Source organism: Strigops habroptila, chromosome 1, assembly GCF_004027225.2.
Source record: "Strigops habroptila isolate Jane chromosome 1, bStrHab1.2.pri, whole genome shotgun sequence".
NCBI classification, from domain to species: Eukaryota; Metazoa; Chordata; class Aves; order Psittaciformes; family Psittacidae; genus Strigops; species Strigops habroptila.
Window position 1 is genome coordinate 121390684 of NC_044277.2, and position 27311 is coordinate 121417994.

At 35.6% G+C, this 27311-nt stretch overlaps 1 protein-coding gene across 10 annotated transcripts in view; it reads left to right on the plus strand.

Annotated features, from left to right (window-relative positions):
- The window catches only part of AKAP9 (A-kinase anchoring protein 9), a 113519-nt gene that overhangs the window by 22282 nt on the left and 63926 nt on the right, over positions 1-27311 (plus strand). For 7 of the 10 annotated variants that reach the window (XM_030497162.1, XM_030497421.2, XM_030497596.1 and 4 more), the window contains exons 2-9: positions 1711-1965; positions 10667-10711; positions 17738-17791; positions 18198-18368; positions 20856-21011; positions 21918-22115; positions 23042-25486; positions 27083-27296. In XM_030497162.1, coding sequence (XP_030353022.1) covers positions 1711-1965; positions 10667-10711; positions 17738-17791; positions 18198-18368; positions 20856-21011; positions 21918-22115; positions 23042-25486; positions 27083-27296 — 3538 coding nt within the window. The remainder of the gene's footprint in view (positions 1-1710; positions 1966-10666; positions 10712-17737; positions 17792-18197; positions 18369-20855; positions 21012-21917; positions 22116-23041; positions 25487-27082; positions 27297-27311) is intronic. The other 3 variants (XM_030497511.1, XM_030497758.1, XM_030497843.1) reach the window with 3 other exon arrangements.

A 27311-nucleotide genomic window follows, 5' to 3' on the forward strand; every position in this document is an offset into this window, starting at 1 on the left:
ACTGGGACTTTCACCCTTCCCATTTTTGAGAAGCTAAATTTATAGTTTTGTTGTTTGTGGGGTGTTTTTTCCTTAAACTTTGAAGTCAGGAGGAGACTATCCTTTCTTGCTCTGTTCAGAATTTGTGGATTTAATAGATTTTTTTGTGAAATAATGAAAGTTATTTACCTATTTAAAAAATAACAAATAATTCATGAAGTTGAATTAGAGACGTAGAGTAGAGAGGAAGTAGGTATTAAATATGTAGGTGGGTGTATTTGGCTTAGCAAATCTTCAGGTCCTCCTCCTGTAAACAGAGCAGGAGCCATATGCCAAGCTGTCAGTTGTCCTGAGAATGGAGAGTAGGCTGAAGAAAGTCACGAAGAAATACAGATAAAGGGATAAAAGCATAAACCAGCCAGAAGTCAGAACTGATCCATCAGTGATGCGTTTATTTAGATTGGGGTTTCTCAGCTATCTGGGGCCAGATGAGAACTAGAGAGCACTTCAAGTGACGGCTCTCACTGTAGCTGAATGGTGACTGGGAAAGGGGATCTGTGTGTCCTGCTTGGTTTGGGTGTTGCTGAAGAGGTTGGATGGAAGCCTGGCTTTCTCGATTGGTGAATATCCTGAGCAAACAATGCTATCTTTCCTATAGCTTTCTCTTAAAATTACAGCAGATTTGTTAAAAAATCACGATATTTGGTCGTAGTTGATGTAAAAAGTATTTAAAGCTTTAGGGTCTTTATTAGAATGCTTTATACTTATGTTGGAGCTACATTTCTAAAACATATTGTGGCACTTAATTAATGTTGGACTCTTCAATTGGAAAATAATGATTTTTGATACCAGATTTTATTGGTAGCATCTGTTTAGTTTTCAGTTTTAATTTAATTCAGTCTAATTGGTAAAAGCTGCTCTGCCTGTTTTTCTTATTTGAACAGAAATTCTGTTCTTGTTAAGAAAAAAAATATTTTAAATGGATTTTCCTGTGTAAACCACTATGAAGTGATTAAAAGTGGTAATCTCTTCAAAAGGCAGTGTCTTACAGTATTTGAATAGCTTACATACTAATTGGTTTTTCAACTGTGTGCCTGGCTCACCTGTGACTTTTTGTTCATCAGCATGTTTTGCTACAAGGTAGTGTATCTTGTAATTTGCTTACTGTTTGTTTCTAGACTTTTCCCTCAGTATGCATTTCACTATTTCTTTATGATGTTTTCCGGAACTTGATCTGCTTTTTGAGTTCTAACATAAACTTTTAAAAAAAGCTCTATATGGTACTTGCTGAAAGAAAGGTTTGCTTTATCTGTCTCTGGTATAAAAATTTTAAAAGTAATTTCTGTAAATTGATTTTTGAGGTATTTATTACTATGAAAATTAAAAATCAGAGGTTATTTCATTGCATTTGTCCTTTATAATGACATTTGTACCATTACCTTTGGAAGGTTTGATTTCTAGGTATCGGTTTGTGGAACAGTAACTTGCTAGTATGAAACTGAAAAGGAATTCATTAATACATCATTGTTTTATATTTGACTTCTTTTTAAAACAAACTATGTAAACAGGAAGCCTGAGTATGTCTCGGATATGCAGCATTAACTTCCAGCTTGTTTCAGGAGTGATTAGTTTGAAGGTTTATGTAGAATAGCTGGAAAGCATTTACAGAGGATGTCATTAGTAATAAAGAGGAAAACTTTCACCTTTAACAAGATTTTGTCTTTTATACAGCTTGCCCAATTTAGGCAGCGGAAGGCTCAAACTGATGGTCAGAATGGATCAAAGAAGCAGAAAAAGAAGAAGAAAACAGCACACATCAAAGATGAAGAATCACTACAAGATGGGTTTGATACTGAGCGGTCTCGAGGTGATGAAGCATCCACGTGCAGCAGCCGAAGGGGAGCAGCTGCCACTGCTGACTTTGCTACTATCAGGACTTTGCATAGTGGAGAAATAATCAAACACAGCCAGACTTACACCATTGAGGTAAGTTAGTTTCAGGCTGTAAACAAAACTTTAACAAAACAAAACTGTAAATGAAAGTTACTTTTGGGGGAGCAAAATAGTCCATTAATTTTGAGAGTGGGAATAAAGGAATTATACAATATTTTGAACATTATTTTATTTCCTTGCCTTCCGTGCCTGTCTGTAGTATGTCCTTCTCCTTAGAGAAGGCGCTTTCTACCTGCCTTCTGGCTTTGTGTTTTCTGTGGTAGTCAGTGTACTGTAGATTATGGAAAGTTTGTTGGTACTGCTATACTTCCTAAATAGGTGAAAAATGGTTTTATTTTATTGCTTGTTTTTATGCGTTGTGTTTTATTAAAAGTTTACAAATTGGATTTTTGATCACTGCAACTATGGCTATAGCAAAATACAAAACTAAGCATCTTTCATGTATTCATAATGTAATTTGAGCCTTTCTGGTTAATAGGGAGAAGGAATAAATTTAGAAAACACTACTTAGAATTGGATGGCTTAAGAGACTGATAAACAGATACTCTACTTTTACTACTCAATGAAATACAATCCTGACTACTAGTGGCTGAAAGTACATGCTCTGGGAAGGTTGCAAGATGCCCTGTGTGATATACTCTGGCATTCCAGTTCAGTTCTGCATGAACATGAATTCATGTAATGTAATATGTTTTTCCAGGTATGGGGGACAGGAGATGTTGATGTATTTGCAGAATAGCTTATTCCATTTGCAAAAGGAGTGCTTCTAAAAGGACATGAGTGGTATTCTGAACAATCAGCTCGATGCAGATTCCCAGCTCTGTGCAGGTGAATTTAGTCTTTTCTGAGAGATGTAGAACAGATGAATGCTCTGCATTTTGTCCTGTGCTAGGATAGACCATTTGTAACTACTTTGGCTCCATTATCTCATTTCCAGCAGCTAAGAAGTAGTAGAAAAATTACACTTTTTAAAAATTTCTTGCATTTGTGGGGTTTTTAACACACAAAAAAGAAGGTTAACCTAGTGGAGGAGCAGACTAAATCACACATCTGAATAAAAACTTGTAAAGTCATTGATCCATTTATTTTACAACGTTAAACCTACAGTCTATCAGTTCACTAGGTATTCTGAACTTTAAGGATACGTGCCTTTAATATGTAGCTTTTCAAACTTCGAAGAGTCATATTAGGGCTTCAAAACTGTTTGTACTAACTCAGTAAATCTGTCTGTTCAACTCAGCTTTTCCTGAAGGAGGTAAAATTTTTTTAATGAGTATTTAATACCAGAAGGACAGTTTCCATAGGTGAAGATGAGTCGTCTTTTGCTTTTTAGGAAAAGACAAAGGCGTACTTCATGAAATGCAGCAGGTTATCTACAACTAAGGCAAGAGGACTGTGAGGGCAGAGAGCTGTTTAGAGGGTATCGCTTAAGAGGTTTTTTTAACATTATAGTCTAAATAAATATTATAACTGTCTGAAGAAACTTTCTTAACCAAATATATTTTGAAGTACATCATTATTGCATGTTACAGATCAACTCTACTGGTATACTTGCTCTGTCAGGATAAATACCTCTACTACAATTGGAGAAAGAGGGTAAAGTACAAAATCGTAGAATAATTTAGGTTGAAAGGGATTTCCAAGGTCATCTAGTCCAATCCCGTGCTCAAAGCAGGTCTAATTAAATCAGGTTAGTCGTAGTAGCCTGTATTGATCTCTGAGGGCTAACAGTACAAATGGGAAAAGTATCTGCACTGCAATTGCTAAACATTATACACATAGTTACATTCTGAAGATTGGGTATGATTTTTCTGAGGTCTGCCTTATTCCCAAAAGACATAATCTTACATTTAAATAAATAAAAGTAGAGGTGCATTTGGGGTTTTTTCATTTGTTGAGATTTTGTTTGGTTGGTTAGCTTTTTAAATGTAGCTTTGAAAGAATAAGCATGGTGATTAGTGTGTATTTGTGATTTAGCTCTCCTGAAATACTCACATCTTAGTGACTTCTGAAACAGTTCTTGCTTCCACCAAAAAAAGCTGCTCCCAACTGGGAAAGCATTTTCCTTTGTTTCATGTTGTATGCAGCCTGCTTCTTCGTGTTAAATAAGTAATGGGTATTTTGGAGTTGGAAGATGCTTGCTAAAGTCTCTATCTATGCAGTATTAATAGAAGAGGAAAAATTCTAAGAGTTTCAATGAATCGCATAACTTACTGGTTTTAGTCTTCAGAAGTGCAATGACTTGGACAGAGAGCCTGTATTACAGTAATTGGATTAGAGCTTGCTTAGTTGAAATGGCAGCCAGTGTAATAGGCAGTTTCAGGCTAATCTCTGCAATGGAGAATTACAGACAGTCTCTTTAAGCTGTTTGCGTTTTCACCCAGCATTAAATCTTCGTAGGCTGCTGTGTCAGGAGAGTAGGGCAAGATTACCGGAGGCATTATGCAGGAATATTTTCTAGATAAATTTTGATTCCAATTACTTATTTTGTCTTTTACTGGAATTCATGTTTAGAATTGTTCTTTCTGTACCACAAAATAGACTTGGAACATCCGACTATTGCTTATCTATCTAAAAACCCTGTCAGGGCTCTTTTGTAGTAGTTTTGTGGATAGGAGTTTATTTCCCTGCAGTTTTTCTAGTATGAGACCACTTACTTAATCTTTTACTGGAATTCATGTCTAGAATTGTTCTTTCTGTACCACAAAATAGACTCAGAATATGTGATTATGTTGCCTATCTATCTAAAAATCTTGACTAAGGTCTTTTGTGGTAGTTTTGGGGGTAAAAGTTTATCTCCTTGCAGTTTTTCTGGCATGACTTTTTAGTCCCCTGTGGAATTGGTATGTCCGAATACAATTAACAGAGTTCTCTTACTCAATATGAGTAACAGAAAAGTAAAGTAGAGTACTCCTCTGGGAGCTTATTCCCCATCTGAAGTTAGTGGAGTTCCTTTTCACAGAGGGCAAAGGTTTATGTAGAGAATTCAAAGTTATTTTTTGAGTCATCCCTTTTTTTTTCTTTTTTTTCCTCCTTCATTTTCTTCAAGGTGGGTTCCTCCATCACCCTGTAATCCTGCAAATTACAGAAACTAATTGGAAGAACTCTGGAAGAACTATCATTGTGTTCTACTATCCTTATCCATTTCATCTCACCTTCTGTCTGAACTTACTTCTGATTTCTATAAGGTTCCTCTGTCAGAGGAACAGTTTATTTACAAGATTTATTAGAGAAATGCTAGTTCGTGTTTCCTGGTTAAAGTTTCTGAGTCTTAACTTGTTTCATGTTAAATGCTTTTTGTCTTGGTCTCACAAAGATAATAATATGTTGAGTTTCTAGTTGCTTTTGTTTTTTGTGTTTGTTCTGTTGCACCCTGATATCTTTTGGTCTTAACATCCATAGTGTCTTTTTCCACATAGAAGTAAAAATAATCTAGAAGAGACAGCCCAGGAAACTAACTGGATCAATGAAACTCTTGGGTTTAGGATTGCTTCTTTGTATGACTTCCTGCAACTAAAAATGGAAGAAAGAAAAAAATGCTTCAAGGGTAAATAATTGCTGAGATCGCCTTCTCTGGGAAGTCTCAAAGTGATGCATTGGAGCAGACTGCTTTGCAAAAATATACTAATGCCAGGAAAGCAAAAGAAATTAACCTGTGGCACAGTAAAATTATCCTTGAGTCACCTGGGTAGTAAAAGCTATTATACAAAGCTTCTTAGAAAAGAAAAGTTCAGAGTTCTGTGATGAAGAATACCTGTTAATTGACTAAGGTTGGATTAGTAACTCGTCCTCTGTTTTTCACGGGACAAAGCTGTTTGGTAATAGTTTTAGAATAGCTTAACTGTTTACTCAAGTAGATAATGCAAACATGGACATGGAGCTGTAAACTTTAACTTCACTTGCTAGTGCTTGAGATTTGTCAGGCAAGGAACAGAAACAGAGTAAGAAGGAGACACTGGGTGGGATTCTTGAGAAGAACTAAAGAAGGAAAGTGACAGAAATATGGAAACATAAACAGTATAGTCAAACAGAGAGGATGCCTCAGTGAGAAGAGGTGTAGGTGGCGAATGTGGGTAAGGCATTCCTGTGATAGCAAAGAGCAATCAAAGGCTTTGACTAGAGAAGAGATATTCTGGGATGTACAGTAAGGTAGAGGATTTGAAAAAATAAGTATATTTCCACCACATGGGTCGTGTACATTCTACTTCATCTGGATCTATGGGTGTATCCCCAGCATCTGACTTAAAATAGATCATCTCTAGAACAGCTAACTCCCTCAGGTACTGGAGGCCTTTCTCTATTGTGGGCCATTTGCCTGGGTGACATATAGCATCATCTTTGTAGGGATACCTTTCTTTCACAGTTTAATAAGAGCCACCTCCAAAGGCTGAGAGGATTCGTTTCTCTCGCAATCGCTTTGTCAATTACCCCTTCCCTAGCAAGTGATCTCAGCTACCTGGCTTCCTTACCCTCTAGTTCAAGACTGTTGGCCCCATTGTCCCAGCATTGGAGCAACCAGGTGACGATGTGCTCCCCTGGAAGACGGGTGAAATCTTTTCACATATTTGACAGCTCGGTCAAGGACAGGAATTGAGAAATTACCTCTTCCTCTGATTCCTGTAGTAATTCCTCTTATTCTGATGTCACCCCCTCTAGTTCATGCATTGAGTCTTTGTCTTCCTTCACTGCACGAGTTGTTTTTCATTTCCATTTCCTCTTGCTTATAGGGGCAACTGATAGCAGCAAGGATTGGTCCTTTAGTTCAACTGCAGTGTCTGTCACTGGGGTTGGAGTGGCTGCAGTGTCTGTCACTGGGGTTGGAGTGGCTGCAGTGTCTGTCACTGGGGTTGGAGTGGCTGTAGTATCTTTTGTCAGAGTTGGCATAGCTGCTGTGCTTGTTGTTGGGGACGGACTAGCCACGGTATCTGTTGCTTTGCCATCAGATCCAGAGATGTCTTTTTCCCCTTGAGGGTACTGGATAGGGTTGAGCAGGGCTTTGTAGGCATAGGCCAGGCACCAGCACGTTAAGATTATTTGTACCACTCTAGTATTGCTAGGATGACAGCCTGCTTTTTCCAAATGTTTTACTAGTTTTTCCAGATTTTGCACTTGTTCAGGGGTGAAGTTGCAAAGCACTGGGGGTGCCCTCTGGCCTAGGTACTTACCCATATGATCCCATACACCTGCCACTCGTGACTCTTGGTGGTATTCTTAGATAATTGTCTAAACTTAAACAAGACCTGAACCATATTCAATAAAATGATGGTTCTTAGCAAAAGGAGCAGATTGGTTTCAAGGGTACTCTTTTAAATTCTCAAACACTACTGTAAATAGATGGTTGGGATGCAGAAGGTGTGAGAGGATGTGTTCTCCATAGGTTGGCACTCGGGGGTGGGGGGGGAAGAGGTGTAATTGTTAACAATTCCCATTACATGCCTCCCGAAGTATGGGGGTGATGGCTGCACTGACAACGCATACTGGATGAGTTTCATGATCAATAATTCTATTTTATCACAAGCCATTATCATAAAGTATGACGAAATGAGAACCTTAGCCCAGGCCCCAAAGCCGATAAACACTAAAACAGCAAATACTGGCTGCAAGTAAGGTGCGACATAAAGAAACTCTGGGACCAGGCGCAAAAACTCTGAGAGCAAATAAATCAACATTGTGACGAGTGACTATTAATCCAAAACAGTGAATGCTTATCACAAATACGATTAGACACACTCTCGTCAGATCTGTCATTATCTCAACCCGTCGAGCCCCACATTGGACGCCACAAAGAACTGTCGTGGTTTAAGCCCAACTGGTAACTTGGAACCACTCGCAGCTGCTCTCTCACTCCCCCCCTTCTTCCTCCCCCCACTCCCAGAAGGATGGGGAGGAGAATTGAAGAATGTAACTCCCATGGGTTGAGATAAGAACAGTCCAGTAACTAAAGTGTAATACAAAACCACTACTGCTACCACCAATAATAATAATGATAAGAGAAATAACAAGGGGAGAGAATATAAAACTAAAAGGAGAAAAGGAAAAGAAAACAATAAACACAAGTGATGCATGATACAATTGCTCACCACCTGCCAATCTATACCCAGCCCAGCCCAAGTAGGGATCAGTCCTGTGACTTCCCCCCTGTTTATAAGCAGGGCATGACGTGCTGTGATATGGAATACCCCTTTGGCTAGTTTGGGTCAGGTGTCCTGTCTCTGCTCCCTCCTGGCTTCTTGTGCCCCTCCTCACTGGCAGCTCCTGAGAGACTGAAAAGTCCTTGATCAGGGTAAGCACTACTTAGCAACGACCAAAACACCAGGGTGTTATCAGCATTGTTCTCAGACTGAAGCCAAAACACAGCACTGCACCAGCTACTAGGGAGAAGAAAGAAAACAACCCCTTTACAGCTGAAACCAGGACAGTGCTGGAATCTAATCTGTGAGCTCATAGGATTTAAGTCTTTTTAAGTGATTTTTAGCAAGGTATGGATGAATGCCGAGCACAGAAGATAGAGCCATTTAATTCAAGTTCGTTTGGCCATCTTTCTCTACTTACCTTCAATAAATCTCTTGGCTAAAATACTAGGTCTTAACAGCCAAAAAACTATTTAGATACAGGGTTGAAGGAGATATTTTAGAAAGATTATTTATGCTGCTAACAGATATTGCACACCTAAACTGATGGAGCAGTATAGGTTTTGATAATTTATTTAAAATTATTATAGGTTTTTTTTACTTTGGTATTCAAAAAGGACCAGCAATATAGTAATTTTTTAAAAAAATCTTACATAGGGCAAAAATATAATTTAAAAAATAGAATTATTTTTGGTAATCACTTTGAGAATTAATATTTTCTCACTGTAGCCTAAGCTTCAATCTGCAAGTTCTTTGTCTTTTACTATCATTATCTACTAGGTTTAGTTTATCCTAGGATAAACCTAATAGGTTACATTCATTTATCTAGTAGAAAACATTCTAGTACAATGTTTCCAACCTAGTAGAAAGCATTAATTTATCATGTTTCTTGTAAAATTCAAAAACATTACAAGGAAGATCTGTGTAAGACATCAGATTACTTCCTCTTTTTTGCATGTTGGAGAAGTGCCTGTATTTCATGCACTATATAAAAAACTTGAAGTCATTACATCTAATTAAATATGTAAATTTATAGGAATACTTCTAATCTTTCTTTGCGAAGTCTTCTGAATTGGAACAAATTATGAAAACTTGTAGGATCATATGGCCATACATCTTTTTATCTGTATTAGGAGAATAAATAATAATGCGGGGTTTCCTGATTTTATTCCTTCCAAAGGACTTTGTCCTAGACCAAGGATATAAGTACAAAAAATATGTATAATTTGTGTGTGTGTATATGTATATATATACAAGTGTACCTATAAGTATACAAAATCTGAATAAAAATATATTTATGTAAAATAAATATTTTTAATTGTGCATTCCATAGCAGAAACACTTTTATCACCCTGTAGGTTTGTGGCTTATTTTAAGGGTGGACCTTTTTAATTTTTAGTCATATGCACTGTATGAATTTTAGCTTCTACATTGATATTTTAAGTTAGTTTTGTGCACTCTTTACATAAAATAATACCCTTTTTTTTAGGTTGATTACATTGTGGAGCTATATATTGGATTCAGAATATACAGAATTGATGATGACAGGGTTATAAAAAAAGCAGATCACCAGTAGGTCTGAGTGGCAGATTTCTTTAAAAAAAGCAAAATACAAAACAAAGTTGACAGTGGCAAATTTTGCTTATGTCTACTGGTGCAAAATCAACTATGTTCCTTTGAAAATTAGCCTGACAGAATTCAGTGTAAAATGGATGCTGATTCAGTGTGAGGCTGGCTGATGTGTTAAATGAATTTTGAAAAACCCACTTCATTTTCGCTAAAGTAGTTTTAACTCAAAATTACACTTTTCGACTTCAAAAGGGTACTTACTTTATTCCCTGATAGCACACCTTACAAAGATAATTTGAATATTTTGCATATTTTCCTACTAACATTTTGGTTCTCAAACCCGATACATTTTATGTAGTTCATCAAGATACTCTGTATTTAATTCAGGCATTTTCCGTGGCATATTTATGCTTAGTTTGTTAAGGCTTTGTTCCTTTAATTGCTCTAATTCATTAGATCACAAGACTGGAGTCTTTGTCCTTGTTTGTCCTGATCACTTTTACTTTTCTTGTTTTCCATGGAAGCTGGAGGAGAGTATGAGAATTTGTTTTAAAATTCTAGTCAATGTAAAAAGTGTTGTATGTATGAAAATGACATTCTATATATGATTATGTTCTTAAGCCAGCAAAATTCTTAATCTGGTAAAACTGATCTATCAGAAAAAAGTCCTTTTCTTGGTACTACTTATTTCTTAACAAAACCAAAAAAAAACCCCAAACCAAATAAATTATAAGTTACATTTCCAAAATACTGTTTTGTACCTGTAGGTTGTATTTTCAGTCGAAGACTCTGTCAGGTAATGTTTCCATGATCATTGTTGAACAGCAAAGTAACTTTTTCTTTTTTAAAGCTGACATTGGAAGGAAGTGAAGGTGACCTTCACTAGATACTTTTATATTTTTATATATATATTCTAATCAAATTCATGTGTACCTTAATATTTTCAAGTATTGTCTGAATTCTCAGAAACAGATGGAAAATGTGTAATATTTTTAGTGTGCCATCGTTGTAAATATTTTAATATTTTATTTTAGCCAGAAAGTGAAATTTCCACCACAGTAGAAGATTACAGTTCTGAGGTAAGACTGACATGCTTTTCCTAACTTTTCTTTTACATGTTTACTGAAATGCAGTGTGTTGTTTTTAAAAAAAAATAAAAAGAGGAACGAAAGAGCAGATGTGCTACAGACAAAGCTGTTGCATGTCATTACTGGTCTGATTTATGTACCATTAAAGCAACCATTATGTCAACTACATCAGGGATGGCTACTATAATCAACAATGCAGTAGATAATGAACTGTTGTTGTAACAATGTCATCATTATGGTTGTATTAATGCCTCGTGTTGCCATAGGAGTTGTGGCTGTGCATAATTTCTACTAATTTTCTGTGGGAAACTAACAAGTTGATTACGTTTTGATGATTTCCAAAGCAGCTGCTGCTCAGCAACTGGCTAGGCATCAGTCTGCTGGTGCAAAGTGGTGAGTGATTGCCTTTGCATCCCTCGTTGTTTGGGGGTTTTGTATTGTTTTCTTTCATTTATGAAGCTGTCTTTATCTCAACCTGTGAACTTTTCTTGCTTTTGCTCTTCTGAGTTTCTCCTCCATCCTGCTGGTGAGGGAGTGACTGGGGGACAGAGTGGGGGGCTGAGTGGACAGACAGGGTAAGCACACCTCACATTGACATCTACTACTCATCTCTGTCACGTTAAAGGGTCATAGCATATATGGGACTTTGGTCTTGCCAAATAAAACAGTTTGTTATATTTGTAAGGAGTAAACTATCTCAAGCAAAAATGTGGGTCAAGAACATTCTTCCATGAAATAGCCATGGAATATCTGAGCATAGTGAATATTGTTCTAGTTTAAAAAATTAATTTTTATGGCTCAAACAATCACTTTCTGTAGTGACAATCTGGGTTTTGTTTTGCAGATCTCTGTGCTACCTCCTTCTGTAAAACACACCCCAAAATCTTAAACTTGACAACAAGAGGGGATGAAGTAACCAAATGAGTCTCAGTTGCTGAAGTAAATTTGGTGTAGAATGCTTTGTTCCTGTCTTGATTTAGCCTTTTGTAAGAGAAGGTGACTACGCCTTAGAACAACTGTTCCATACTAGTATTATAGCTGCTTATTGTGGAAACTAAGGGCATATACACACTAGACAATGTGTCCCCAACCTGGTGCACTGCATGGTGCGAAAGTAAAATCATTATCGCAGTGGGCAGTCTAGACATGCCCTGAAAACTGGAACTTTTCTTTCCTGACTCAAACACTCCGTCTTCATTTGCTCCTTCTCCCAGCCTATTCTCTTGAATAACTCTGTGTCTGTTCTCTATCCCCTACTTTTTTGTAATTTTTTCCCTTCTATGTAGTAGCTCCTGTCAGTCTTTCCAGCTTCCCTTGTCCATTCCCTTTTTCCCTGTGCTTGGTTTCTTAGTTCAGTCTTACAGGCTTTTTCAGCCTATTTCTAATCTTCCTTTTCCGTCCTCAGTCATTCTGAAGACTTTACCAGCTTTTCCAACTTTATCCAAGTGTTGTTTTTCCTTCTTTCTTCTTTTATATTTTTTTTTCTCTCTCTCCCTTGAAAATTTCTCCTTTATTCCTTCTTCTTACATTGGGATCCTCCTGATGATCAGCTCAACTTGTCCTAGATGAAAGCATTAGTTTTTCTTTCCAACCTCTCTTATCAAATCCCAATTACATTTTCCTCTGTAGGTTTTGTCTCAGCCTTTTTGGTTGAATTCTTTTTCCTGCCCCTTTCCTCCCCAGTTTGACTCTTTCTCTCCCATTTTTTCCTCTTGTCCTTGTTTTTAAGCAGTGTCACATTCTTTGGGTGTGTTGAGAGAAGGCATTTGCAAATACAGCAAAACATTCCCTCACATTCATTATTGGCTACTTTCAAATACAGAATACTGAACCATATGGTCTGGTCAGTTGTGATCATTCTTATGGCATGTGGTTTTGTGATGCATATTAAAAAAAAAAACAACAAACAAAGCACCCAAACAACTGAGACCAGCACTTTTGGAGTCAAAGATTCCAGTCCAGCTGCTGGGGAATGCTATAAATGAAAGAAAGAAAAAAGATTTTTATGGAGGGGTACGTGCAGGGGGTTGAAGCAAACTACCAGGGGAGGGGGTGGGGGTGCGTGAGAAGGGGAGGGAATCTGTTTAAAGGCATGGTATTTTTCATAGATAAAATGTGGTTCATTTTGTTCAAAGAATTGAAGTAGCAAAGAACAAAAAGCATCTGAGTTAGCTTAATGTATGGTAAGATGATAAGACAATATGTGCACACAGTTTGCCATTGAGAGTGTAGCAAATACACTTCTGAGCAACTTCTATGACCTTACTGCACCTTTTTAGAATATACATCACCATGGTATGTGATTACTGTTAAGTGGAATATGCAGTATGTAAAGAATGAACCTTTGAAAACAGTTGACAATGGCATTGATGTTCATGTATTTTTACAAGTGAGAGGTATTATATATGTGTAATGAAATATGACCAAGAAATTTTGACCACTTCTGAGATTGTAGGAAGCAGTGTTGGAGACCGATCGCAAAAGTTCAAGAAATACGACTTTGCACAAGGAGACACAATACAGAAAAGATGCACAATGCTTCATGGGAATTGTGGATATGTTATGATTTTGAGTGTTTTGGTGTTAGTATCAGTTGGATTCAAAGTTCTCATTTTAAAATGAATTTTCACATCTAAACACTTAACTTTACCCTGCCTCATTCTTAGAAGATTTCTGTAGGTGCCTACACAGTATATTAGGGAGCAATTTTTCAGATACTAAATCAATAGAATTACAGCAAGATTGCCTTTTAAAAAATTGCAGATTTCCTCAGAAATGCAGTGACAGATACATTTCTAGGTGCTTCTTTATTTTCATTCCTTCAAAAATACTTTTTACCTCCCTGAGAGTTATTTTCTGAGACATAAGTAGGCAACACAAAACTTGTGAATAGTAACATGATACTCGATCTGTTGAAGAACAGATTCAAGTGGTGAGAGTTGCTATTGTAATGATCTCTTCTTCATTCCGGTTCATTACAATTTATTGGTATCTGCAGTGAGGAAACAACATGCTTAGGCATGCATATAATTTAGGAACTGAATTTTCAATATGTTTCATGGTAGCTGTGATGTTACTTTTATTACTAAAAGCTATACTTACATTAATGACCACCCTGTAAATAAAGCGATCTGAAGCCTTTTTTAGTTGATGAAAATAAGTAAAATTTTTTCTGTAATAGCACAATTACGAAGTTGTATGAAATCTTGAGTTTACCTTTTCTTCAGATACATGCCCTCCTTTTTGAAATGCTAAGAAACAACACATTCACAGAAACATAGGCCGCATAGACTTAAATTTAATGTAGTTAGGATGAGCTATTTAAGGTTATGGTCTAAACTCAGAACTAAGGGAAGTTAGGCTTTTTCCAACAGTTAGGATTTTTAGGGTTTTTTGTAACTGTGTAAGGTAAAATTGCCCATTTTCCGTATGCCTCAATTTTACGGTATAGCTGAAAAACTGTTCCATCTGATTGTGTTTGTTTGTTTGTTTTTCTCTTACTGACTCTCTTCTCAGTTTGCAAAATGTACTTCTGAAAAGATGGTCAATATGAAGTCTACAAAGATGGGGTTTTTTTAAATATTAATGAAATTCTATATCTGAACCACTATGTAAAGAAATCTTCTGTTGTGTGCTGTTAATATATAGAAAAAAATACTAAGCCAGGATATTTTTAAAAAGACATTGGTTGTTATCCTTCAGAAGTTACTAATGTTAGTTACATGATTGTAATTATTTTCATCACAAACTGAAAATGGTTTTAATTTATGGAGTGTACTCACCCCTCACCACCCCCCAAAAAAAAACCCCAAAAAAAACCCCAAACCACAAATCAAAACAAACCAAAACAAAAACCACAAACCCCGCCAAAACCAAAGTAAACAAAAACCACCAAACAAAACTGAAATTCATTTTCCCAAGTTGTCCTAATTGTTAATTTTATCTAAGTTTCATCTAGTCTGTTGTGACATAACTAGAAAATTGAGGAGATGCTAAGAACATTGACAAGTATTGTTGGCAGTCTAAGTATAAATTTTTGTGAAGGAATAAAAGCAGGGGTGGGGGGGGAGGACCACGACTTGTCACAGAAGGTAAAATTATTAGTCCATTCCAGATAGCTCTGTATGTTTCTACTACCAAATCAAAGCAATTTTTAAGTCAGTGATTGAACACTAGAGTTATGAGAGCATAAATTTTCTATTTATAAAGGGAAATCTCTGCAGTACTGGCATTAATGTTATAAGTACTTGTATTAGTACTGATATTTCTGAGGTACAACTTCAGGTCTTCTAAGGTCTAAAAAACATTAAAAGTACAGTGATTTCATAAATTTAATCCTAACCTCTGGTGGCAATTGTGAGGAATTGCTGCCTTAATTCAGTGGTGAAACTCGGTTTTCATTATGCTTCTGTGGAAGAAGATTCCTTTAATTTATTTTAAGCATATGTGTTTACTGATGCAGTACGAATTATACCTTTATTTTTAGCCGATAGACCACAAATTAGTTTTTACTTTATATTAGTAAATAATATTTTTGTGAATCATTTTGAAAATATAATCAAGGAAGAAAAATCAGACAGAACGTCCTTTGAGGGACTTCTGTAACTCTCACTTACTTCATGTCTTTTATACACTGAAACAGTTGCTCTTGTGTAGCTAATTTGTTGTTAAATTTAGTTTTTTCTCACTCTTTGGTTTCTTTACACAATTGTATCCAGAGCTCATGTTATTCTGTGCTTCCGTTATCTTAAAATGCTATGCGATTTGATTGATTCTTTAAATGTTTAGTTATTTGCTGGGAATGTAACTAGGCACATCAGAAGGCATTAAGGCATAAGGATATTTCGGCTTTAAAGGTAAACTGCAAAGCTTTGAAAGAAGAAACTATAAAAATCTACATCAATAGTACTTACAGGCTTGCAGAAGATTTCCATATGGGTAAACCTCTGAGGCCAGGAGACAAAACACAGAAGTCCAATATCTACCTTGTCTAGATATGTAGTAACACGGTACTGCAGATGAGTGAACAATTAATTTTAAACTAAGATGTTTTGAAGCTCATAACTCAGCCCCAACTCTTTGTCTGCTCTGACACAGCAGAATTTCTGTCATGCCAGAAATTGCGAGGCTCCTCGTGAGGCTCCCTTTGGCACAGCACCTTGCTACAGCGGCCTGGCTGCTTTTTTTCCATAGTGCAGTTTGTTGCCTTGTCATGTTTCAACTGCGCTGTACCAGGAGGCATAAGGCATTTGAAAGGAGAAGGTATTAGATGAGAAACAGCTTGGACTACCATGTTGTTGTGGTTCACTTTCTGTGATGTCTAAGAGCTATGCTTCTGTGAAATAAGGCAGGATTTATGAAGTTCCAGACAGTTGTCTTGCATGCAGAATCCCTTTTTTAAGTAAAAGGGTTTTTGTAGAAATTTCAGCTGCTGAGAAGTCTGGAATGTCTAATGAGATAAGGCTTTTATGTCTTTCCTAGTAGCTCTTGTTATAGAGCATCTAAGAGTCTTTGATTGTTGCACACAGAAATCATTCACAGGAAGAGGAGCATGTCCACTGGGGTAGATTACGAGAATTATATACTACATCTTAGTCAATTAAGCCTAAATAAAACGGGACTTAAAAGGAAAAGAACTATTTCGTAATAGAGTTTCTTTTAATCTAAGTGTGTTATTAGTCTGGGACATGCACCAAAATCTGAATAAAGACATTGGTGCCAGGCGCTGTGTAGAAACTTGTATGTTTGAATGCAGAGCGAACATCTGGCAGTACACAACTGATGTGCCGTGTCTCTGTCAGCAGCCTGCTTTTTGCTGCAGATTTTTTTTTTTTTTTTTGTTCTTTCTAAAATAAGGTATTAGTCTCTCTGTGGTGTTTTCCTTTTTACTGAGGAAGTCAGGAATTGAAAGGGCACGGTGTCAGCTCTGCAAATTCTTGTCTAATGCAGGTTTATTCAGTCTCTTAATACAAACTCAATGACTGTATTGATCCCATTTATAACTGTACTTATTGATTTGGTCAGGCATGGTAGTCCTTTGTAAATGAGCCCTGATCTGGACTATAGCAGATGTCTCAGCAGTATAGCTTCTTTTTTTGATGCAAACATAGTATTTGGGTCTGAAATGCTATGATGCCTTTCCATCTCTATTACCATTATTTTTCTTTCAGGCTCTGATGTAATAAAGAGCTCTGAGGGGAAATACAGCTGTTCTTGCTTTTTCATTTTAAAACATTGGTCTGCTGTTTTAAAAGCCTGCCTGCCTGTCCTGTGGTTGCTCACAAGTACACAGCATATTCTCTTCATTTGATTTGGATTTTTTTGGTTTTTAACCTGTAACTGCTACTTTGGCTCATGCTTGACTTTTGGAGATTGGTCCTTACTTGTTTGCACGATCTGTAGAACCAAAATTCTTATAGGAAATGAACGGGATTGCAATGCTAGGTGAGTGAAAGAGGATTTTTTTCAAATGTCTTATGTTGAATGTGTAATTTCTGTTCTTTTTCTATTTTTAAGAAATTCCTTCACATTGAGGGTTAAGAGTCTATGATACTGCCTTTCATCCACTATTGAGAGATTTTAAATGACTTTTAGAGCAAATCTTGGGGTATATACATATCTTTCAGAAAGCATAACTGTGTTTAGTAATATATAGAAATATTAAACAATTTAAGGTGCAATAATAGTGCATTTTAATAATTTTAAGTATAAAGCTTTGCATTTACCTTTAAATCTGAATTCCTTTGTTTTCTCTAGATGTTTAAATTGGTAATATGGTTTTTGTTGTTAGATAGTAGTGTTTATTTTTGCAGTTTGGGGTGTTTTACCTGTTACCTATGCTTACTTTGATGCAATTTAAAGTATATAAAGCTATTCTGTATTTCAAATTGAATAAATTTTTGTAGCATAAAATTCCAGTGGATCTGCAGAAATCACCATATAAGATTCAAATGAATGGAAAATAGAAATTAAGCTTTATTTCAGAAAATAATGTATGTAGAAATTGTCTTTACACAGGTAAATGGTTGCAGTCTTGTGACAAGAACAGCTATACCTGCAGACTTAATCAGGGTACAGTACTGCAAATTGAATCATAATACTAATGATGAATACTAAAAACCTTAGTTTGTTTTGAGCAAAAACTGTGTTGCTGACTAATACTTTATTTTGCATGCTGTGCTATGCATCTGCAGTTTGCTATGTATTAATAGAGTGTATTGTTAAACTTGAAATGCAAAACAATTTACTACTTCTATTAAGACTAAGATTATGAAACAACTTGCAGAAACGCTTTAAGTCAGTGCTTCCAAGGTGTGAATTATACTAACAAAGGAGGTTACCATGGCAATAAGATCTGCGATGCTGTATTGTATGTTGATGTTCTAAGGTGGCATTTGATACTGAATTCGGTATTTGAGTTTACTTACTGTGATAAAGCATAAAAAAATGGCATGTTAAGGAGCTTGGATTGATTTAGGAAGAAGAATTTGGAGTTGGAGAGATTTGTTCTGAGCACGGAATGCAGCACTCTCACATGCAGCTAGAGGTGATGGAGAATGAATTGGCTGGGAAACAACAAGAGATTGAAGAGCTAAACAAAGAGCTAGAAGAAATGAGGGCAGCATATGGTACAGAAGGATTGCAACAGGTATAATTACCTTATGTTGCTTTCTACTTGCTACTCGGTTACATGCAAAAATGCAGAGCATCACCTGAAAGAGTTCACACTTAATGGTAGCTGTTCAGAATGCAGTCAGTGTGTGATAGAGAATTACACATAATTTCTGTCAATCATATTCCATGCACTCTGTTGCTTTGAATGGCATTTCCATTGTGTGTCCTTTTTCTCTGTATTTTGTGACTAAAATTCTAGTCATCTTTGCAGTGACTTTCTTCAAATCAGGAATGGAAAGACAGTTTTCTTCAAGAAAAGCCCTAATTCTTCACTAGTCGTGCAAACACTGCATTTTTTTTAATACCATCCTGTTCCTCCGAGATCAGAAAACCCCCAGGTTTTACTCCCTAAGGAATAATATAACTGAGTTGATCCTTGAACCAAAAAGGTGTTTGTATGTCAGACTTCACAGTCTGAAATACAACGCAACCGTGTCAGAATTTTTTAATAAACGTCTAATAACTTTGGATTACAGGGAAGTGTTTCTTACTTTAGAAATACCACTGGAATTTAAAATTAGGTTTTAAGGTAAAGAATATTCTTCCAGTTTAAGCAAGTGGTGCAATGCACTGAAGTCAGTGCTTTGTCGTGCTTCATGTCTTACTTATGTCTATCTTTTAATTTGGATTCAGGTCATGTCATTGTGTTTTTTCTATTTTTTTGCAAAATACTATAGAAATCAAAAACTGTTCTACTGTTCAGTCATTTTCACCATTATTATTGCACAGTTTAAATTTTTTCTGCTTTCATTTGTATTTTATCTGTGAAAATGGATGTCATGTTTTCCACCATCCTAGAGTGATCTTTAAGTGGTTGCTCTGGAGGAGGTGATTTATCTTGTCCGTTGGTGAATCTCTGGTGTTGCATTTTAAGTCAAGCTTAGCTTCTAATTACTGTGCCTTGTATCTGTTGTGCTAAACATAATAGTCATAATTAATTATAATAGCCTAATAAAGAACATAAGCGTAATTTTAGTTTCCACAATTGTGGTTAATGTTTTTCCTGAAAAAGCTAAAAGTGAAAATGTTTGCACTTTTTTTAATGTCTATGATTAGTATTTTAAAAATAAATTAAAAATATATTAAACCAGGCTGTGTTACAGGAATACTTTAATATTTGCAGCATATTTTTGGATGGTGGTGGTACAGTGCATAATGTCTCAGTTCAGAAATGTTTATGGTTTATTTTTCAGAAGACACAAAAGAACTGTAAATAGAGAGTGTGAAAGATATGTTTTGTGCTTTAGTTCTGCCTGTTTGGTAAAAAGATTAAATTAAAAAAGTTGAAAATTATCATATAACAATGTGTGGATTGCAACACATAAATTTACTCAGTCAGTTTCATTGAACAGATGTAAAAGGGAAGGAATAATACACTTAAGTGTCTGATCTGTTCCTAATTTTCTCTGTTATAACAAACATCTAGTATTTCCACTACGTCCATGCTTTTAAAGTAGGAGGTCACTGCAGTGTTCTGGGAAGAACTTTAAAAAAATTCATCAAATTCTGTGCATAGTTTGGCTTGTTTTAGCAACTTCTGGTTTTTATGTCCCATTAAATAATGTCCCTGTCCTCTAGATCAGTAAACATTATCTGAAAGCGTTATAATTTTGACTTCAAGATTCAGCATATAACCTGGAGAAACATCTGTGTGGGGGCATTGTAAACAGAACAGTTACAGAAGATGAGTGATGGATTGAGAAATTTGCAATACATAGAGATGAAGTTTCCACTAGCCTTAACAGAGTTCAAATTGGCAAAGTGACTTTAAAGTAACGGGTCTGTCTATATAATTGCACATGAAAATAGTCACAATTAATATTGTAGAATTTCTGACTGCCTGAGTGTAATCCTACAAAAAAATACAACACTTGCAGAGGATTTTTTTCTGTACATTGCTTCATCAATTCCGAAAGATTAAACTATTAAGTTCACTGTATCAGTTTTGCAGCTTGAGCTGATTTTCTCATGTAGTTATGAATAATTTCTCTGTGTTCACAATGTAGGATACTGCCTTGTATCTATTTAGTATGATGAATGCATTTATTGCGCTTTTGGTGAGACATGTATGGACATGAGTAGTTGTACAAAATTGCTGAAACACTATAAATAGAAACTCTGGCTTCCTTTATGATGGTTTGCTTATATGGCCACACTTTTAAGTGTACGTATTTAACTAATCCTCTTAAAGATTCAGATTTTGTTCTTTCATAAATATAGTTTATGGAGAGGTCATCTATTGTTAAATGAGGGGAAAAAATCTGTTCCTGAAATATTTATAAATAGAGTTTATGGGGGTAGGAGGAGTGGAAATATGCTCCAGTAAGTCTGTGTGACCTCTTTTAAATGGAGAGGTTAGGGCATATTCCTACTTAGCTAGAATAAGCTAGTTCTGTTTGGGTGGGATTTTTGTCTTTGTGGCTTCGATGTGTACTAGTAGTTTAAATATTGTCTTTTGTAGCTGCAGGAATTTGAAGCTGCTATCAAAAAAAGAGATGACATTATCACTCAGCTCACTACTAACCTACAGCAGGCACGGAAAGAAAAGGATGAAACTATGAGGGAGTTCTTGGAGCTTACTGAACAAAGTCAAAAACTGCAAATTCAGTTTCAGCATGTAAGTTACAGGGCTACAAATATTTTCTGGGGGTTTGAAAATCAGTGTCACTTTGGAGGGTCCATAAATGACTACTTCCTGCAGAAATGTAGAAAATTTTGTGCATTTTTTTAAGAATTGGGCTCTTAGTTTAGATCAGCAGTTACTTTACTTGCCCTACAGCTGTCATTACAATACCTGGTTTATTGTACTAATTCACTATAAAATAACGAAGATTAGGCTATTTTCTTGTATGTAGTAATAGCTTCTGATAAGTACTGGATGATAGCAGTTATCTTAGGAAAGAACACTTGTGTAATTAGTTCTCAGAGCTTTGGACAAAAATCCAACCTGTTCCCTTTGAAATCAAAGCAGCCAGCCATCAACTTTGGTGGGCCACCATTTCATGCTCCAGTCCTTCCTATATTTTTAGGTAAAACCTACCTCTTGTAGTGTTATCAGAAGGTAATTTAAATAACAAAGTTTCAGAGAAGGATTTGTTCTAAAAAACACTGGTGTTTGAGGTGCTATGGACACCGTTAATCTGTGACTAAAGCTTACAGTGTTGTAGTTGAATATTGTAGCATTTTGTGCTGATTAAGCAGTTTATATAACTTTTTTGAACGTCAAGTGGATTATATTCTGAAGTCTGAGTTTTTACTATTAAAAATCTGATTTTGAAGACAGCACTTAGAACTAGTTCATTTTACTACTTAGAAATGTTTCTGAGACACCGCTGTCCTGTGCTAGCTCACTATAAAACAATTTAATATTCAATATTTTTCATTGGTTGGCCATCCCAAATGAATAAGGGTATTTCAGTTCCTCCTAAAAGAACTTACAAAATTTTGTGATAGTCTGTATGTAGTGTAAGCTGTTTCTGAAATACTTGATATACTTTATGTTTGTGGTTTTTTAACATCTAAGTTGCAGGCAAGTGAAGCGCTAAGGAACACCAGCCATAGTTGCACAGCTGCTGATTTATTGCAAGCCAAGCAACAGATAATTTCACATCAGCAACAGCTAGAAGAACAAGAATATCTGCTGAAGAATTATCAAAAAAAGAATGAAGAATTTGAAGTGCAGATTGCACATCTTCAAGACAAAATCACCACGTATGAAGTGGTATGTTCCTTACTAGAAAGATCTCTCTTCCTAGTCTTTGTTTTCTTTTCAGGATTTTGTGGGTCCATTGAAATATAAGGGCCAAAGCAGAGATTAGTGTGAGTGTGCAGCATGTAATGCATACAAAGATCCCACGTTTTTAAGACTGGTTCTGTTAACTAGCATATAATATGTACATTATTTAGACCTGAAATTTTTATGTCACTAGTATGTATTGTGTTTTAAAAAACTGCAGAAATATTTACTACAAATTATGAAACTATATTGTGCATTAGAATACCTTCGTTAAATTACAGTATTTTTATTTTTTCCCCTAACAAAATAACCAGCTTGAACAATCTTTTCTGCCTTAAGGAAAGAATAAATTATTTTCTTCATATTTTTTTTAATTATCCTGTATGGAAAACATCTTAGAATTCTAGAATCCAGCTAGGTTGGAAAAGACCTTTAAGATCATCAAGTCCAACCATTACCTCAGGATTGCCAAGACCCACCACTAAACCATATCACTGAGGAATAATGCCTAAAAAAATTAAGTGTCATTAAAAGTGACAAAAGACGAAACTTTCAGTAGGTTGCAGCAGTTTTTTTCTTTTTTTTTTTTTTTTAAGTAACAGAGCACAACTGGAAAAAATTGAAGTGATTATTTTCTTCTTTTTTGCCTTTTTTTTTTTTGTTTGTTTCGTTTTGGTTTTTGTTTGGTTTTTTGAGGGATGATGCGAGGGCAGGGGGGTAGGGATTGTCACTTATTCCGAAGGTACAGAAAACCTCTAAATGACGTCAACAAATAATTATATTTACTTTTTGTAAATGATTGCTAGCCTTCTAAAGAAAGGCATTGTGTTTGAATGGGTAAGTATAAATATTCATATATGTTCAGTTATCAAACTAAGAATAAGAACATGGTTTTGCTTATTTTTTTAAAGGAAAAACACAAAAATGAGGGAGAAGATTTAAGTAAACTACAAGAAAAAGAAGCATTAGTTGAAGAGCTGGAAGCAAAACTTGGAGAAGAAGAAAAAAAATCATTTCAGCTAAAGGAAAAATTTTCAGATGTCAGCAAATTACTTGAAGAATCGAAAGAACAGATTTCTCTAAAGAACCAGGAGCTAAATAATATGAAAGTTGAACTTACCACCTACAGACAGAAAGAAAGACAATGTTCTGATGAAATAAAACAGTTAATGGGAACTGTGGAAGAATTGCAGAAACGATATTACAAAGACAGCCAGTCTGAAGCTGACATTGTGCAAAGAATGGAGTTAGAAACACAAAGGAGACTGGCACAACTTCAGGCTGAGTTAGATGAAATGCACGGCCAGCAGATTGTACAAATGAAGCAAGAATTAATTAAGCAACATGCAATGGAAATGGAACAGCGTCTTTCGCAACAAAAGGTAGAACTGGAGAAAACTTCAAGCCTGTGTTTGAATGAGAATGTTAATAAAGATCAGATGCATTTAATGACTATTAAAATTAATGAAATGAATGTAAAATTGCAAGATGCTGATAATGAAAGGAAAAGAGTAAAGCAAGAATTGTCGCAACAGATGGAAGTCATTTCAGCAGAGAGGTCTCTTCAACAAACTAAAATTGAAGATCTTCTCCAAGAACTGAATTTTTCAAGAGAGCAGGTTCAAAGAGCCAAACAAAATATAGTGGATATGGAATGTAAATTAAATGAAGCTGAAAAACACCGGTTTGTGATTGAAGATTTAAAAACTCAGCTGGCTTCTGCCTCTGAATTTAGGAAGGAATTGGAATTAAAACATGAGGCAGAAGTCACAAATTACAAAATAAAACTTGAAATGCTAGAAAGAGAGAAGGATGCAGTTTTGGACAGGATGGCAGAATCTCAAGAAGCGGAATTGGAGAGACTGAGAACAAAGCTTCTGTTTAGTCATGAAGAGGAACTTTCCAGACTTAAAGAAGATTTACAAAAAGAGCATGTGGTCAACATGGAAAGCCTTAAAGATAACTTGAATATGCATCATAAACGGCAGTTAGATGAGATACAAAATGAAATGAGTCAAAAGATAAAAGCTGTGCAATATGAAAATGACAACTTACTCACCAAGCAAAATCAGTTGATATTAGAGGTTTCAAACCTAAAGGATCTTCAGCAGTCTATTGTAAGTTCTAAATGTGAAGAAATGACACTTAAAATCCATGAAATGCAGAATGAGATTGAAGTGCTTAGACAAGAGGAAAAAGAAAAAGGTAACCTTGAACAAGAAATTCAGGAGTTGCAGCTTAAAACCGAATTGATGCAGGAAGAAATGAGGGAGAGAGAAGATAGCCTTAAAAAAAAATGTTCTGAACTTGAAACACAAAATGACCTTCTTAAGGGGGAAAACAAAACTCTGGAGGAGAAATTAAAAGGCATGTTGGTAGGCTCTGAAGAAAATGTTATTTTTAACAGTGTTAGCTCTAATTCAGAAATTTTGGACTTGCAAAAAAGAATAGAAAAGCTGATTGCTGAAAATGAGCAACTTAAAAACCAAAACGGTCAACTCCAAGAGGATACTGAAAGGCAGAAAAGTGCCTTTTCATTTACTGAGAAAAAACTTGAAGCTAATTATAAAGAGCTGCAGAAAGAATGTGCAAGTCTTCTGAAGGCAAAAACTGAGTTAGAAGAGAATAAGAATAAGCAGGAAGCTGAATATAAAATCAAACTCAAAGATTTGAATGAAAAACTTCACTATTTACAAAGCAATAGATCAGTTCTATTTAAAACTAAAACTTCTGGTTTTGAAGGGAGTAAAGAAATCAAGGTTTCTAGGGCAGACACATTTGAGGCTGGAGAAGTAGTTGAGAAAGATGTGACAGAACTGATGGAAAAGCTTGAGGTTGCCCAGCATGAGAAACTGGAATTATCCCTGAGACTTTCCAATCTCTCCGAACAGTTGAAGTCAAAGCATAGTGAAATTTGTCATTTAAATGAAAAAGTTAAATCCTTAAAAGATGAGAAAGAACAAATTCTAGCAAAATGTAAAGAACTAGAAGTCATAATTAGCCATGCTCAGAGAGGAAATAGTAGTAGTAATTATCCTAAGACAAAATGCTCTAAAGGAAAATCTGTAAAGACTGCTGCTCCAGCACCTGAAAGTAGAAGTAAAACTTCTACTGGTCCAAGGAATAAAGTTGATGAAGGAATAAATGTAAGAGGAAATCTAGGTTCAGGTAAAGATATCAGTCATGAAGTGGCAAAAAGAAAGGAAGTTCGGCAAATGTTGAAACCAGAACAGTCTGTTGTAGAACATTTACATGGGATGACAGACAGGCTGTCCGGTGAAACATCGTTAATAGCTGTTACACAGAGTGAAAATAATAATCTTCAGCAACAGGTGGATGCCTTAAAATCAGAACAGGTATGTTACATAAAGCAATATAGAAAACAATTTACCTATGAAAATTTGGAAGCACTTGCACTTGGAAATTTGCATTGTATTTTTCCTATTAGATGCTTTGAAGTACAGATGTGTGATCATATATGTATGGCAGTGTGGCCAGTGGTTGACAGTGGTTTACAGGAATGACCAGAATGATAACTATAGTCCATGTGTATGAGGATGCTTTTTTTTAAGTGAAAGAAGTGCTCTTTCTTACATTTAATTAAACCAACAACAACAACAAAAGGTAAGGAGAAGACATCTAGAGCACTTCACTCTTTGATATAGTGTTTGAGTTACTTGAGGTGAAGACTTACTCAGGACGTACTGTTTTTTAATCTGTGATTAGGTTTTCAGTTCTCTAAATACTCATTCGAACAATATAGAGAAACTCTTGACTACTTCAGTCATCTTTTATCAAACTTGTGAAATACTCATCTTCCATTATGAAAACTTTTATCTATATGCAATTATCGCTTCTTAAGAAATGTATCTGTATGTGAGAGTGAGAAATGTGTGAAGATAAGATACAAAGTTACGCATATTGTGATTCTAACCAATCTCTTTTGCTGGAGAAATTTTGCTTGTATTTTTTGGTATTGTAAATGAATTGCAGGTAGTATGGAAAGGATTGTTATTTGTCAGTAAAAATAGCTAAGTATTGAATTACCAGTATTTAATTAGTGCTGGAATCCTAAATCTGGCTTTAAATTTATATACGGTGATGAAGTTGAATGGCATGGTGCAAGAGGTATGCAACTAAGATTTCTGTAGAAATAGATCTTAACCAGTCTTCTACTATATTTATTTTTTTTTTAGATTTTTGTTTTTTTTCAGTTTCTAAAAATCCACCCAGCAGTGAACTGATTCCACCACTGCCTAATTTTATGTTGCGTTGTAGTTCATTCATTTCCTAAGAAATAAAATAACAAGCAAAGCCACGCTGGAAACAGATGTGAGGTTATAGAAAAGAGGTACAGCTGTATAATGTATTTTTTTTTAATGCGGCTGTGATAATGGTCTTGCAGTTTCCTGACACAGAACTAAAAAATCACCATGGTCCAGAGGTGTCTAAAAACCTTTTCAGACTTGATCTCTAAATAGCTTATTATTGGCATATTCTAAACATGTTTTGCTTTATCAGTAACATCCCCCAAAGTGCATTCTAAAACAAGAAGACTTGGAAATTAATGTCTTTAAGGTCTGCTAATAATACAGTCTTTTTTTCCTGTATTTGGAGTGAACTTTCTTAACCTACTTTGTTGGTAGTGATACTGCTCTCACCTCATCAAGGCAAAATTTGTTGGTTTTTTTTTATTGCTGCAAGATAGGAATCAAAGCATATCGAGTTTTCTTGATTTTTAGTTCAGTTTTTACTTTCAGTTCAAGCAGTTTCATACTATTATGTTACAATTCAATTTTCAAAACTGCATGTATTTAAATTTACCAAACATATACCATATATGCAGCATAGCATTCCATTCCACACATTATGAATTTCAGAAATTTGCAAGAATGGAAGTCTTTTGTTTTCTTGTTTCTCACTCTTTGTAAAATGTGTCTTTTTATTCAAAGACTGATTTACAGCTACAGATGGAAGCACAGCGCATCTGCCTATCTCTGGTTTATTCAGCTCATGTAGACCAGGTTCGTGAGCACTTGAAAGCAGAAAAAGAGAGTGCGCTTTGCAGTCTTAAAGAGGAACTTGTACATAGTCATCTGCAAGAGATGAATGATCTGAAAAAAATGCATCAGCTGGAGCTCCAGACCTTGAAAATTCAACAAGCAGGTAACTTAACCAAAA